This window comes from Abramis brama (assembly GCF_963993115.1).
Source record: "Abramis brama genome assembly, chromosome: 21".
Classification (NCBI taxonomy): domain Eukaryota; kingdom Metazoa; phylum Chordata; class Actinopteri; order Cypriniformes; family Leuciscidae; genus Abramis; species Abramis brama.
Window position 1 is genome coordinate 32,042,076 of NC_139983.1, and position 17,374 is coordinate 32,059,449.

Below are 17,374 nucleotides of genomic sequence, written 5' to 3' on the forward strand. Positions count from 1 at the left end.
GTTTACACTTTCCATACTATCTGAAACATTGCGCATGCTTAAAGGGTTAAATTATCTTGCACAGATGGACTAACGCAAAATAGGAGGAGGACGAAAAGTGCCATCATTGCAGCCTGTGAATATGCTTTAGTTATTGTGTGAGAGAGAGATCTCAGGACTGGTGGGGGGATATTGTGTTTAAATATGCGCTTTAACAAGAAGCAGTGGGTCCGACATTTTAGGATGAGCAAGCCAACCTTTGATATGTTGTGTCAACGTTTGTCCACATTCCTCTCCTACGACGACACAACGTTTCGTCGGGCCATGCGTCCCTTTGCAGAAGCGCATCAAGGTTTCTCTCGCCATTAAACCACGGATACGTAACCTAATGTCTCAGAAAATCCGATCTGCCTGTTTACATGACAGTCGCATTGGCACATATCCGATTTATATCTGATTTATTTCCACATATGAATGAGGCCTGAAACCGATCTCGAAATATCCGAATTCATGCGTTTTTTTCCTGTTTACACGGTCATAGAACACATCCGATCTGTGTCACATATGAGCAACAAATCGGAATTGGGTCACATTTCACTGACAGTGTAAACGAGGCCTAAATGTAGTAAAATTGTAGTGAATGTAGTGAAATTCACAACAGTGCACATTTTGCAAATGAAAAGTCATTGTGGCTGCAAAGGGAAAGCTTGTGAGCACCCATCTAAATCTTAAAATGACAAATGAGACCTTTATGGTCTTGTAGACTTTAAAGATTTACGCTAACAAAGGCCAAAACGACATTCTCACAATTCCTCGGTTACCGTGTCATACGCTGTCGTAAATCGAATACTTCCATACTATATTGTATGTGAAAAACACTACGTCCAAATTTCATTCATACTACAAACTGAATTTAAATAGAGTACCTACTCAGACAGTATGTGATTTTGGACGCAGCTCTGGTGTTCAGTGTACAGTATTACTTAAGAGTAATAATAAGTAAGAATAACATATTCAGGCTTAAATCGCTTTGTAACAAATGTTCTGAATAATCTCAAAAAAACGAATAAAGACCTTGTAAATCTGAATCAAACTAATTGTATCTGAATTGCATAGCTGACTGTAATACAGTTTATCTTAACTTTACCATAGCAGATATCCACCCTGTATTATTATGATGAATAATGGCCATCTTACTCCCTACCAACGGGAGTGATGATGCTGGGCAATGATGTCATCTCATTTTTAAAGACTTAAGACATTATCCAGAAAACCACTCCTTATGTGGAAACGTTGACTTTCTCATGACCCCCAATCCTGTAAAGAATTTGACGTACTGTAACAGTGGAACACTTTTTAGGGTGTTTTTCAGGTCATTCTCAACCACGCTGGGAAAGATAAGCGTTTAGCCCGTGACTCAATACAACATTGGGAAGTTTTTCTTAAACTCAATATTGTTTCAGTGACGCATTTTATTCAGTGAATATCCTGATTTGATTTATCCATTGAAATTTGGATTGGATTGAGAAATGTAAGCATCCTACACTAGAATGAACCTGAATGCAATTTGATTTTTGGTTAACATTATCAAATAGTACTCCAAGGTGATGCAGAAAAAGAAAGTTCACTGTTTTTACTTTCTGATTATCACGTTTTGTTGTTTGTTTTTTTGCACAAAAATGACCATTTTAATTTCATATTTTCAGTAATGTGGCACATGTTTGAATAGTTTTGTTTTATTTTATTTTATGTGTATATATGTATTCTTTTTTATCTTTCCGTATTGCCTATAATGGGGCACATGCTTGAATAATTTTATTTTATATTGCCTATTGGAGTACCACTGTGTTAAAGCATGTGTACTAACAGTTTACCATTACTGAAAAGGGAAGAAGAAATGACCATTTCAGGAGAACTTTTCAATTATTTAGCCATTTTGAAAATCATATTTAAATAATTGGGTTTCTTATTTATCTGTGAATGGTCTTGCTCTGCAACATTCTTTCCCTGATCATCAAACCCGGTCACAGCTGAAGAGCTCATCTCTTATCTTTCCTTTCCCTTTTTTCCTCCTCTTTTCCATCAACTCTGAGAAGACGTTTTGATTTGATCCCAGAAATGTAACAAGCTCAGCTGTATGCTGTGGGTCGTGCTGTTAATGAGTTGTGTAATGTGTGCCTCAATGGACAGACGGCGTGCTCTGTCCCCTTTCTTCTCTTCTGCTCGTACGTGACTCAGTCAGGCTCGTAGATGGAGTGATTCACGGGAGCGATGAAAATCAAGCCCAAATTGCATTGCCGTTATTTAAAAATCGAAGACAGCGTGTGACAAACTCATTTGAACGCAGCCTGTTTGTGCCTTGCGATGACAGCAATACTTATTTGTCTGTCTTATTCTTAACCCTTGACAAGGAGCCGTTCTTAAGCGAGGTACATGTAATGTTTATTTACTTGCTTGCAAAAATTAATATTCTGCTTTTTATTTTCAGTCACTAAAATTTAATTTCAACTTATGTACGTATCACGCATCAGCGAGCAATTGGGCCTCGGAGACAGAACTGGCTGTTGGGTAGAATTAGGCCAGTGAAAAGAATGGTGGAACACTTTGTGAAAAGGTGGCAATTTGGTTTGTGCCCCCTCGCTCTGAATTTGCATACCTGTGCACTGCTCCAGTCAGGGAGGCTCATGCAAATTGGGATCACCTATGCAAATGAGGTCAGCCTGTAGGAGGAGAGGAGGAAAGGCAAGTAGAGCGTGTTGGCATGCGGGCCTTTTCCCGCTCACGCAGCCCGCAAGAACACGGCAATGCAAACTCTGTGATGTGCATACACCCACTCAACTCACTCCTTTCCCTAATAGCAGAGTGTTTGCAGTAAGAGAGACTGGAAATAGCCTGCTGTTGGTTGCCGTCTGAACCTTCAAAAATCTAGTTTTCTTACCAAACCATTGTTACCTGCATGCATTAAACATATGGCACAGACTCAAGGTCTTCTGCTGTCTTATCTGAAAACTGTGCGAGAACAGTGTTTCCTCCTTTTTAGTGCCTTAATTTCCCATGCTTTGAGGCACATTGTTAGAATGCCTCGGCAAGAAACGGTGCTGGAATCCTTCGTCTTCTGGCGTCCGGACTTGGGATACGTAGAATCTGGAGATTAAAGCAGCTTCGCTGGTGCAGGATATCCTGTGGTGTTGCCATTTGCCTCAAGATTGTTGGGAGGGGGGTTGCAAAAGGGTGGAAACCACCACATCAAGTTGACATTGAGACAATAAAGGGTGAAAAGACCCAGGCTCAGCACATTAGAAACTACAATCTGCATTTAGTCACCTCATTCTTTTGTTTTCTCCTTATCTCTAAAAGTTATTTTGCAGTCTAAGCATACAGTCTGTATTTAATATCTGTTCCATATAAAACACCCTTGCATTATATCTGTTTCACAATGAGTCACTCAGTGATGATTTTTGATAACTTCTTGGTTCATAAAGCTAGTTTAAGGTTCTAGTAACTCTGAGAGTATAACTCTGTTATATGCCATAAACATTGCACTTGTGTTCAGGTTATTTCCCTCAGGAGTTTGGATATTCTGAACTGCTTGTTTAAAGTTGCCATGAATTCAAAATGAACAGTTCTTATTTTTTATGGAATGTTAGAGTTTTTATTATAAATTATTTATCCGTGCACATCGTTATTTAAAAAAAATTGCCCTTATACTCTTTAATAAAATCATAAAAATGATTGTCACCCTTCATATTTTCCTAATTGGAGAAGCTATTTCACTCATACTGTATATAATTTATAATAGGAAAGGCGTTTTCCCTTAAATGCATGAATGTTCCACCAATCATTACATTTACGGGTCTTTAGCGATCCAGCTCTATATCTAACACGGATGGATCTCTAACTGCCACAATAGTATAAAACTCTCCTGATATTTTAACAACAATTGCAAAAGAATAAAATAAAGCATATTTTATTTCCTTTTGGAACTTTGAAGGGTTAACTTTGAGCAGATGCTTTTTACCATCATCACTGTCTGCGTCAGAGCTCATTTCCCAAGTACATCCAGCATATGACTCGTATTGCTCATATTTGCCATCTCAAACATTCTCAAAACTCATTTTTTAATTTCTTCACAATCAATGTTTTGATCACTTCTTCTTCTCCAGATCCACCATCAAGTGACAGTGACACTAATATTTGATTGCGTACAGTACTTGCTCTGAGTCATCAGAGATTCAATTATTGTTGCGCAGAAAAAATATACTTACACTATTACAAACCTCGGGTCGCCAGCGACCCCAAAAACATAATTAGAAAACAGACATTCTTTTTTTCGTGTTATATTTGTCATAATGAATAAATTGAGGAATACTAAGAAGATTGATGTCTAAAATGAATGAGGGGAAGAGTAGTGAATGACGTTCCGGGTCAATAAAGACCCGCTTAAGGGTTAAGCAACAGTGGTGTTGCAATCCAGTGACCTCAACCAATGTCACGAGGTGGGGCGGGCTGACTTTATGAACCATGGCAGATGTGGAAACCTTTTTAAGAAACAGTCTTTATTTCCATTTGGAGGCACAGAAAACTCACAATGTAACTTTTTAAGTAATCATGAATTAAAATTTACCCTATTTGCATTCATAATTCACATACTCTGAAACGACTTTCCTATTCTGCTGATGTCACCAAGACCACTTACTGTAAGTTTCAACCAATGGTGTCGACGGAGTTTTATGTTTGCATCCATTCAGACATTATACCCCCTATTTTTACAATCTAAATAACACCTTCAATCTTCAAACCTGACGTTTTTTTTTTTATTTTTTTATAATGCAACAAATTTCACTCTGAAATATACCATATTACAGAAATAAAATGAGTGGCAAATGCCTTTTCTTGTTAACTTTTAACAAGCTATTAATATTCACTTCATAGGTTTGTGCACAAAGAAAACTTTGAAAGTTGACTGAAAAGTGCTAGATGTTTCTGTTTCCCTGTCTACACTTGTTCTGTGTGATAAAATGCTGACTCCCACTCTCTTTCTTTGGTTTTGTCTCCTCTGGCAGCACTTGGTGTCGTGGGATGCGGGTAAACCGGAGTGTCTCCTGCAGCTGGTGAAAGAGCTGTTACAGCAGTACCATCAGTACCAGTGCCAGCGGCTGCGCGACAGTTCCCGTCTGCTCTTTGAGTACGACAGCCTGCTGGACGACCCTAACTATGGACGCAGTATGGAGATCTACGCCGGACGCAAGAACAGCTGGGTAACCGTCCTGCATCACCTCATAGATTCACATTAACACACTAGCCCAATGTTTCCATTCATTGAGATCGTTATAAACATCCATCCATACATCCATCCATCCATCCATACATACATACATCCATACATCCATACATCCATACATACATACATCCATACATCCATACATCCATACATACATACATCCATACATACATACATCCATACATCCATACATCCATACATTCTTCAAACGGCTTGTCCTATGTAGGGTCAAGGGGATTCTGGAGCCTATCCCGGCATCTCGGGCCAAAGGCAAGGAACAAATCACTGTGGACATAATGTTTTACTGATGCCAGACTTATTTATTGCATCTATCAAATTCCAAATATAAATACAGTATATATAATATGGTATATATATACCAAAGCATATATTTGGAGCACTGAATCGCTTGACTTCACTTCAGTTAAACTGACCTCCTCCTAATGAAATTTCATGAACTAATTGACTGAAGTGGTAATAATTCTCTGCTTCATTTCCTCCTAATTTTAAGTCCACCTTTGCAATTCTCTAATTAACAGTGCTAATTTTTAATTAGCTGACACTTTTATACAGTGCTACTTCAGAGTTCTCTTATTACAGGGATATACTTCACAGCTAGTAATCGCTGGTAATCGATCATCCCATTTAGGGTTTGAACCGACAACCTTATGTATGTGTTGTGCTGTTCAAAGCACAGACTATGGTGTGGGCCTCGATGATGCTCACACAGGGCAGTGGGTTCTTGGTGAAGAGCAAAGAGAATTGCACAACGGGTCAAAAACGAACACACACTCCCTCACAAATGGACAGGGTTCCGTAATATGGTCGTGTTTTTGGGAAGAGTGCTGTGTGTTGGCTATGGGCGTGAGTGTGTTGCTTCATGGGCTTCAGTCTTTAAAGGGATGTGGTGAATTGTGGTCTGTGGGATAACAGACTGTGATTAGGAAACTTTTGTGTAATCCTCATCTTAACATTATGTAACCCAAGTTAGGTAGATTGTATGAATGTAAACAAGGAGTCATGCTGCGAATTACGTTCGAAAGTGAATGTGACTATGGCCTACTTACTTTAGAGAGCATTTGATGAGAATTTGAAGTGAGCACTCTGAAGGGAGCAGGGCATTACTCTCTCACATGTGTTGCCTAATATGTACCTCACCTCAATTTTAAATTGAATCAAAATTGTACCTTGACAATAGTGGCGCTTGACCAATGCATCAGCACAGTATTTGATAACATTGCAGGAAAATGATTGTTTACAGCTTTTGCTGATAGCCCTTGGTAGGGACGGATTACAGTAGGTTCCCTGGAGCACCAGCTGCTATGAGGACACCCACCCAACCACCCCGAAACACACACACCACCTTGAAAGGGACATACAAATCAATGAAACGTGTCGTTGAAGAGAATATTTCTGAAGTCATACAATAGCTTTGTGTGACAAACAGAAATTCAAGCCAAAACTCACTGAAAAACTTGAAATCTGCCCTTCACAAATCGGACTGATATGGTTCTTGTCACTGACTCGATACATTTGGAGGTGGAGATGCAGATTATCAGTGAATACCGATTTAAATTTTTACTTTTGAATCTTATGGCTTTAGAAAAACTGGGCCCATGAGACTAGGAATGTCTATAGTTGCGTCCCAAAATAATGCACTATGTATTCAACCTTGTATGAATTTTATACGGTTATTTTGCCATTCAACATCGCAGTCTGTTAGCCCCTCCCCCTCTGCTACATGATTAAATCTGGGACAGTTGAGTGCATGAAGTGTTCAACATTACACACTTTGTTTTTTCAGTCAATTAAGTGCATCATCTGGATATTTAAAGTGCACTTTTTCTATTTGGAATTTTTTGTGTGAACGCATTACTCGCACGCACAAGTACACGAATTGGGATGCACCTTGTGTCTTCCATTCATCCATCCATCCATCAATTTTCCAAGCCGCTTGTCATATGTAGAGTTGCAGTCTATTCCAGCATCATGGGCCGCAGCCTGGAGTGGACGAATGGCCAGTCCATCGAAGGGCTAACACGACTGTATGGATGTCTTTTGTGCGGCTTTTACATCATTATGAAGCTTGAAAGCCTCAGTCCCCATTCATTTTAATATGATGGAAAAGAGCAATCAGAGCGATTTTTCAGAATGTTTTCTGAACTTTAGTATTTTATGCCAGAAATATAGTCAAAATGGGTTTGGGACAAATTGACAATGAGAAAAAAATGACAGAATTTTCATTATGGATAAATGATTCCTATAACAAGTTGGTTACAGAGTGTGTGTGTGTGTGTGTGTGTGTGCATGTGCGTGTGTGCGTGCTCACTATTTGATGCTCTTCATGTGTTTTTTTCTTTTCTTCTTCTTCTAGACGGGGGAGTTTTCTGCTCGATTCCTCCTCAAACTCCCTGTGGATTTTAGCAACATTCCCATCTATCTTCTCAAGGTAGGTCACATCCATCAATACTCACTCTCTGATAGCACATAAGCCCCTGTATCTTTGATTTGTTTGGAGAAAGGATGTTTATCAATGCATAAAAATGTCTCCACCAAACGTTGCATTAGAAAAAAGTGCATGTAAGAATAGGTCGCTCATTTCTCTGCTCTTGTTTGTGCGTGTGTGTAGGCTGCGAGTTGACTAATCAGCAGCCTGTCACTCCCAATCAGCTCTGAGCTGTGTTGTGTCTGCAGGCCCTCTCTCTCTCTCTCTCTCTCGCCTCCCCTTCCAGTCACCCCGTGTCTTGCCCTCCCTCCCCTTGGTTTTTTTTCTTTTCTATTTGCCCGTCTCTGCCGCACTAGCATGTGTATGTTTGTGTATGTTAGTGGGCATGTGTGCGTGAGAGGGCGTGTACGGCCTCGGGAGGCCTTTGCTCTATGGCCTTTCCCAGTCTGAGCCATGTTTGTCCTCCCCAAGAGAGCTGAAATGATGGTAAACATACGGAAAACAGCAGCCTTCATCAGCATCACGGTCTCACCATTCAGTCCCTCAGCAGTACACTACACTCACGCATAGACATGTACAGTTCACTCCCAGTGGACCATACTGCACTGAAACTCACTTGAGCTACAGGTCAGCCTCGTTCTGTGAGGTCATCGGGGTCATTATTCCCAGCTAATCTGTCATGAAGCTTGACATATCAAGACCCAGATATATGATATGAAATCAAAATGCGTTATTGTAGCTTTTCATCTGGTTCAAAGGAGTGCTGTACGTACACTTACTGTTGCAGTGTATTATTTCATTTACATTTAACATTTATGCATTTGCCAGACGCTTTTATCCAAAGTGACTTGCATTGCATTCAAGATATACAGTTTATCAGTTCATGCATTCCCCGGGAATCGAACGCATGATCTTGTTGTACTGCTTGAGCTACAGAAATGCTCAAATATCTCTCACCGAATTCTCAAATATTTTCTCACCACTAGCTGCACCAAATTATACTGCAAAAATATGTCAGGCCTCTTAAACAGATTTCAGTTACATTTGGTTTCCAGTTTTCTGTGAAACTGTTGTCTTGATATTAGCAGGTCCAAATATGTTATGCTCATTATGTAGGGATTTTTATTTTTTTAACGATCATTAATCAGAGTAAATTTGTGCTGGAAAATGTTTCCCTGCCTACATATACAAACTATAATTATAATTTCTTATAAAATGAGAGTATATATATGTATATATATATATATATATATTCGGTATGAACACCTTTTGCCATTGGTCCACGAGGGTTACTTAAGGATGTGCTCTTTGACATGGGAATCTTTTCAGGTTCTCCTCTTCACTTTTCAAGGTCAGACATGAGTAAAAACATGAATACTTTGGCCAATTGCAGAGTGGTTTAAACATATTTGCATCTCTATGATCAGATGCTTTCTTAACTGCTTTTATCTCACCGCTGTCATTATTGTTGTGTGTTTGTTGCATTTCTGAGAACATAGCTTGCAGCATATATTTAATTACTCATTTAAACACTGCTCCCAACATGTGCTGGAATGTTCACAAACATTATACCATTACTCAGCTATTTCAAACTTCTGTTTAACCCAAGTGAAGAATGAAGAACTAGTACATCGGGAAGAGATTGAGGTCTTTAAGATAATGGTTACTAGAAATCCAAAAAGCACAGAATGAATGTACCTACATTGATCAGAATTTTGGGTCATATAAACAATTTACTCAGAATGTCCTCTGCAATGACTTACATACTAGAGAAAACTGCATTTCACTGGAGCCACCAGTCGGAAATTCTCATTGATCAAAGTTATGGTTGCATGTTGAGAAAGTACTTCAGTGTGCAGGCGCTCTAACAGAAGATTGATTTATATCTGCACATGCCCAAATTACAGTAATTTTGCCTACTACAAGACTAAGGAAGTTGTAGAAGGTCAAACTATCTGAGGAACTGGAGCCAAAAGGAGATTTTACAAGAAAACCCTTTGAATAAAGGCTTAACCCAGGGGTGTTCAATCCTGTAGAGTTTTGCTTCAATCATAATTAAACACTTGAACCAGCTAATCAAGGTCGTCAGGATTACTGGAAACTTCCAGGCAAATGTGCTGTGGCAGGGTGGCATATATTTATGTAAAACATACGGAATGTAAAAAATGCATTTACGTAATGTAAATGCATACGTAATACATACATTTACGTAATGTAAAAAATGTTCCATGTAATTGTGGTAATTGAGTTTTGCTTGACAATGCTATCCTAACTTGAGAGCAAAATCAGAAGTGATATTATATATTAATAGTATATATCATATCACTGTCTCAGATGGAGATGCTTGTTAACAATGGAGAAAAGACAATCTAGTTGAATTTGCACTACTGTAGCTCAAAGATCTCTGGTTTAGGGGTCCTATCACTTTCTTCCTGTCCAATACGTTCCATTACAAGACGTTTGAAAGTCAGCAAACATCACAGCCTTTTTTCACTCCTCTAAGTTGCTGGTAGATGGCATTTTGACTCTTCTAATCTTCATCAAATCTCCAATGACGTCCTCTCCTCTCCAGGTTTGCCTTTGCCCTCTGCTACAGCGCAGCGAGGCCATGAAGGCACCGGGAGGAATGGTGTCATGTACCATGATATTTGCCTGGAGCGTGCCATCTCACTGGTTTTATCTTAGTAGGCTGGACATGTTTACCTTCCCAAATCCACTTGTGTACTTCGGGGCATCGAGGACTTGTCATGAGAGCAGCCTGCAATGGTGGAGAGAAATAGAGGACATTGGCACTGTGAAGTAATCCAGGCATCAGTAGTTTTTTTTTCCTGGTGAGGACAGAAAGACCTGCAACTAGGGCTGTAGTACTCGAGTCCGGTCTTGAGTCTCGAGTCCTCGAGTCCGCTTTTCTATGGTCTCGGACTTGTCTCGGACTCGCTGGTATTCGGACTCGGACTTGTCTCGGTCTCGGCTACTGGTCTTGCCAAATATGGCTTTTGGTCTCGACTGAGTCCAGGTGTCTTTATTATGTTCCCAGTAATCACACATACGTCGCCGCGATATTAAAACAAAATATTATTGGAGGGAAAGTGAAACACTGGCCACCTAATAACTATGGGCATTTCGGCTCTTTTTCGTGAGCCGGTTCATTTCACTCAGCTCAGTGAAAAGAGCCGGCTCTTTTGACTCATAAACGGCTCTATAAAAAATAAATGTTTAAATAAACTCGCTGAAAGTCCACCGCTAGTGCAACGTGAATATTCACATTTTTAATTGTCCATAACACCCCGAAAACTAGCCTGCTTGCCTTGCACATCTAATTAATGGGCAAAGTTTTCCGACTTTATTCCACGAGTGGTAGGCTAAAATATTATTTTTCGTCACGTCATCCGCCCGATCCGCGGTTTATCCCATAGACTGTAAAAAAATGTATCCGCATCTCTTGTGTGTGTGTGTGTGTGTGTCTGTGAGTTGGCTCGGCCCTCCCTCATGCAGTTTAATTGGTTGACATCGCGTGTATGATTGACAGGAACAGAATGTAAGGCTGATCAGACAGTCGAAACGAATGTGTGTGCTCCTTTAGGCCTATATAATTATTATTTTTTTGTTGTTCTTTGAAATAGATAATTATTTAAAATAAAATTATTTATTTTTCATTATTACATGATTTAATTTCTATAGGCTAGCCTATATTTTTTTAGCAGACTGCTTTTTTTTTTTCCTGTCCTGGACTCGGTCTTGACTCGGACTCGAACCTCTTTGGACTCGGTCTTGACTTGGACTCGACTAGTCCTGGTCTTGGACTTGTCTTGGACTCGACAAAGGTGGTCTTGACTACAGCCCTACCTGCAACTGCTGTCTTGTCTGTCTTCTTTTGGATTGACTTATGGAGGTCGAAGTGGGAGCCCTAACCCTTGCAAAAATGTTTCATGTTTAAAAGCCGATGCAAAATGATTGATGATTATCAAGCTCATTTCAGGCTTTAGAACAAAACACGAGTACTGTACCTCAGACAGAGCCGATCAGGCCTACACGCACACTGCGCAAGTTGCGTAAGGCCCTGCAAATTACTCAAGGCCCCGCCTCCCTCTCGTGTCAAAGTGCGTCAATCAAAGTTTACAACATCGATGAGAAAATTAAGCAGAACTATCCTTCTGGTCACGAAAAGAGAGAGAGAAAAAAACACCATGAGAGTGAATTGCGGGAAATCAGGCAGACTTGTGTTCTCTCCTCTCCAAGTTTGATGTCAGCAAAGAACAGTAAAGTTAAGTTGATGTGCATCTCTCTCTAGTCTGTCTGACAGTCTGTTCTGTGACTGACAAAAAAAAGTGAGAGTGAAATACAACTATTTATTACGTTTGATAAACGACAAAGGGCAGCGGTGTTTGTTCATAAACTGCAGCTCAGAAAAGATAACCGCGTCACGCGTTAAGCCCAATTTATACTTCTGCGTTGAATACACGGCGTAGCTACGTCGTAGGCTGTGTGTAGCACGCGTACCCTTCGGCGTGCTACACACTGTCAACACAGTGACATGCTATGGCAAGCCATTTTAGCTTTTATTCATTCACAGGATGCATTTTTGATATCAATAATTAAATTTGTACTATTTAAAATGTGAATTCTTGATATTAAGAATGTACTTTTTCTAGTAACAATGTCTATTTCTGATATCAGGAGTTACATTTTCATTAGTACTAGTTAAAGGAGGGAGGATTGTAGTGTAGTGGGAGCACTGGGGTGTCAGGTGTGACTGTGTGGCAATGGCAAATGGTTTACAAGGCTCATGGGTCAGGTAGGAGGGCCCCTTAACAGAATTTTGCTTAGGCCGTGTGTCCACCAAAGCGTTTTTTGCCGGCTGAAAACGCTAGGCGCTCTGCTGAAAACGCCTAGCTATGGGCGCTTGAGAGCGCTTTGGCAGCGTTGCGTTTTTTTCAGTTGAGACACTTTGCTTGTTATGATACGGAATATCCGCGAAAGTGTTACTAGTATCTAATTTCACACATATTTTGTTTCTGTGTTGATTCTATATTAAAGTGTTGATACAATGTAATGTATTTTCTCTGGCTCTTGTTTTAAAGGGTTAGTTCACCCAAAAATGAAAATTCTGTCAGTAATTACTCACCCTCATGTTGTTCCAACCGCATAAGACCTTCGTTCATCTTCGGAACACAAATTAAGATATTTTTGATGAAATCTGAGTGCTGGATCACTTCTCCATAGGCTGTTAGGTGGCCGAAACTTGCTGGCCCAGAAAAGTTATTAAAGAGATCGTTAATATAGTCCAAGTGACTACAGTGGCTCAATCTTAAGTATATCAAGCGACGAGAATACTTTTTGTGTGCAAAAACAAACAAAAATAACGACTTTATTCCACTATTCATTTCCTTCTCTCTGGGCCTCTAGTTGGTTCACGTAGTGTTTTTGCGCAGCGCGTCTGTGTTGCACGTCACCACGTAGGCTCACTATTGGCCGACGCTGGTCATGTGTGTGATGCGTGATGACGTGTAACACAGACGCGCAGCGCAAAAACACTAGGAGGCCCAGAGAGAAGGAAATGAATAGTGGAATAAAGTCGTTATTTTTGTTTGTTTTTGCGCACAAAAAGTATTCTCGTCGCTTGATATACTTAAGATTGAGCCACTGTAGTCACTTGGACTATATTAAAGGAGAAGTTCACTTTTAAAATGAAAATTCTGTCATCATATACTCACCCTCATGTTGTTTCAAAGCTGTATGGATTTCTTTCTTCTGCTGAACAGAAAGGAAGATATTTAGAAGAATATCAGTAACCAGACAGTTTTGGGTCCCATTGACTTCCATAGTAGGAAAAAAATATACTATGGAAGTCAATGGGACCCAAAACTGTCTGGTTACTGATATTCTTCTAAATATCGTCCTTTCTGTTCAGCAGAAGAAAGAAATTCATACAGGTTTGAAACAACATGAGGGTGAGTATATTATGACAGAATTTTCATTTTAAAAGTGAACTTCTCCTTTAACAATCTCTTTAATAACTTTTCTGGGCCAGCAAGTTTCGGCCACCTAGCAGCCTATGGAGAAGTGATCCAGCACTCAGATTTCATAAAAAATATCTTAATTTGTGTTCCGAAGATGAACGAAGGTCTTACGCGGTTGGAACAACATGAGGGTGAGTAATTACTGACAGAATTTTCATTTTTGGGTGAACTAAACCTTTAAATTATTTTGTTACATTATTATGCTTCTTTTTGTCGTCTGTTGACGTTGCACAAGCAGAATGTGGCGGTTGGTTGGTGTGGTATTAGTCCCGCCCCTCCTCCACTGTGATTGGACGGTTGGATAAAAAGTGAAAGTGATGAATGCTGCGTTTTACCCAAAGTTGAGCATTCTTCAACTCTCGGCGACCTGTAATAAACGCCAAACGCTTAGCGCTTTAGCGTGAAATAAACGCTCAACGCCTTGTTACGCTCATGGCGTTTTAAAAACGCGGCATTCCCATTGAAAACAATTGAAAAAATATGCCAGCCACGTGAAAAAACGCTTTGGAGGACACACGGCTTTAGGGCCCCAGGGAGGTCAGGATCGGCTCTGACCTCAGACAGATCAATCCAGTAGGCTTGGACTGAGCACCGTTCACTGCTCTTTTGTTGGCTCTGTTTAGCATGATACCCGTTAAGCTCTAAATGTCAGCTGTCCTAGTTTGCGCAGCCATCGGTGAAGCGAGCTGAGGCTCTGTGTTCGTGACAAGCCTGATCAGTCTCACTTCACTGGAGCCGTACGGGCCGCTAGCCGAGACCTGGCTTCCTGTGCAACGGGTGAGGAGGAGGATTGTGCCGTTGGCCCTCAGGGAGACCACAACCACCGCCGTTGATTATTTTAGACAACTCCGGCGAGTCACGTGCCAGGTCTACAAGTTGCTTTTGGCTGCTGATAAAGGGCCAATCGGTTGCTGTTGAATAGTCAAAATAGTGAAATTACTGATCGCTTGAATGAAATATGAAAGAGTTAAACAAGGAGGCCTGCTTCTGTCATGGTTTTAACATCTCCCAAGGAGCACTAATTGAAAAGCAGCAAATCTTGTAATTGCAACTTTTTATGTCATGCCTACATTTAATTTAAAATCCGGTTCAAAAACAATGTCTCCAGCGAGTGAAATGAAAAGCAAAACGGATCACTGACGACGGGCCTATTCACACCAGGAATTAAATGAAAAAGCAAAACAAATCAAAGATGACATGTTTGTTCATGTCAAGAGTGAAATAAAAAAAGCATTCCAGTTATTCACGTGCAAAATACAACCCATCTGAAACGACATTTGCATGTGTCTTGACATTTGAGCTTGGGGGTGGCAAACCGAGCCAGTTGATTTGGCCAGTCACATTTTTAAACACATTTTTGCTTCTCTATAGTAAACCTACAAAACTTAACTCTTTGTGTACCATTTTCAAGTGATTTTGTGATAGATCAGCAGCAAGCGTGTGAGATTGACATGGCAATCAGATTTTGTATGCAAATTACTTCTAATTTTGCTCTGTAAAACTTAGCACGTTGAAATGAGTGCATGTTTGTCAACACAATCTCAAAGTAGGCTTTTATTAAGCAAATCAGTTTTCAGCAAATTTGGTTGTCAAAGTTAGTGGATGTTGTAAAAAAAACCTGCAGAATATCAAATTTATGCCACACAACTGGCAAGCAGTATACCATAAACTATACTGATTTATCACGTGATTAACTTCTTATGCAAATGAGATTAGATGAAGGCATTAGTTTGATTGGATTTATTCATTCCTTTACAAAATAACTATTTAAATGGTATCAAAATACATTGTGTGCATATACTTTTGAGATAAAAAAAAAAAATATATATATATATAGATATTTCAATCACTAGAGCCAATCCCCCCAAGCTACACCCACATTTCACTCTCTTTAATGCAGTAATATAGATAAATTCACTGTAATGGCAAAATAAGAGCTGTGCTTATTATAAATAATAGTGATACTAGTATTTGCAAGAAAATAGATTAAGGTAAATAAAGAATAAACATAACAATTTCCATCTAGTTCTGAGAACTCAAAAAAAAAATCTTACTGGACATTGAGGTTGTTTATAGAGTGAAAGAAGAAAAAAAATGACCAAGAATGAAAAAAAATAAATCCTTGCTTTGTCATCAGAATAATTTTGCCTCGTCCATATTATTACATTTTTCCGTTTTTGTGGAAAATACTCAGTCTCACTTTAAAGAAGAGACTTTATGAGTGCACTGACTCTTGGTTTCTTTTTTTTTAGTACATCCGCACTCTACTGTACGTCCAGACGGCCACATCGCATTCATCAGCCTCCCTGCCCTTTCTCATGCCACTTCAACTTAAATAGTTGGCCAATTAGCTTTACTCTAATTATGTTGTGAGTACTTTTCAGTCTTGATTTAAGTGCGCTCTTAACATCAGTGGCGGCAGTCGCCAGAGGCCTCGAGGTCTGTGCCTTTCTCCTCTCTTCTGTTCCCCAGCCTTATTTATGCAGGAGACACCCTCATTTTAATGCTCTCTTCCCTTATTCCCTTATTCCCATTCTTTCATTCAGTCATTCAATGAGATCTTAAGACATGTCTGTCAAACCTTTTGCATATGAAGTGAGATGTGGTTTCCCTTTAAAAAGGAAAAGATGAACGATTGTAAGAATTGTAACCTCATCATCATTAAACTCTTATGCAACAATTAATTTCAAGGCTGTCTGTGCCAATTTAAATCTTGATTATTATTTAAATTAAAGCAAATTAAACATTGCAGGAGAAATGTTCCCTCCTAATTTGCTTTTCTCTTGTGCATGTCACAAGATCAAGATCCTTAGGTGAGACGTTAATAAAAACTGTCATGGAGTTTTGTTCGACAGCCCCGGGCGTGGTTTGATTTTAAACTGGGATATGCATTGACCGTCTCCAAGAGAAATGGAGAGTGGGTGTAAAACAGAAAGAAAGGAGAAAGACATGATTGAAGGGTTGAGGTTTAATGAATCGTTTTAACGTCAGTGCCGTAGAAACCCCCTGCTGCATTAAGCACACATTGAATTAGACCATGAATTTTCTCGACACGGGCACTGATTGACGTCACATACTCTGTCATAGGTACAAATTCCCAAGATTGTTCTCTGTATCTTTAATATATGCTTCTCATGGACAGCATAGAGTGTAATTTAAAAAATAAACCTGTAAGTGAAGATGTTTTTGTATTTATATGGGCTGTCACTCGTTTTGATCATAGACATTGTCACTGCTTATCTTTCATCTTTCCCTTCCACTGACCTATTTTTCCCAACGGACAGATTATTGCTGCCTAAATAGAAAATTATGCTATTTTACACTGTCCTATCGTATTTGCATCAGAGCTCAACAGCACGTTGTGTACCACAGTGCAATCTGGAAATTCGTGTTTATTCCAAAGGTTGCTGTCCGAATAAAGGGCGTTGTACTTTATTAACATTTAGGCCGGCATTGGATTTATTCAGGTGTGGCTCGGACGTCAAAACCTTGAGAACTAAATGTGTGGTGCTTAAATTTAAGGTGGAGCACCAAGGAATTTAGTGTTTCCGTTGGCATGGATGCAGTTTTCTTGTTGAGATACCGACTCTTTGAATATTGCACGACAAAAGCATTATTACACAATTTAGCTTTTTTTCTGCTATGTAA

At 39.6% G+C, this 17,374-nt stretch overlaps 1 protein-coding gene across 1 annotated transcript in view; it reads left to right on the forward strand.

The window, feature by feature from the left end:
- The window catches only part of babam2 (BRISC and BRCA1 A complex member 2), a 96,236-nt gene that overhangs the window by 32,115 nt on the left and 46,747 nt on the right, over positions 1–17,374 (forward strand). The window contains exons 5-6 of the mRNA XM_084096576.1: positions 5,043–5,237; positions 7,635–7,709. Of these exons, the coding sequence (XP_083952702.1) occupies positions 5,043–5,237; positions 7,635–7,709 (270 nt within the window). The remainder of the gene's footprint in view (positions 1–5,042; positions 5,238–7,634; positions 7,710–17,374) is intronic.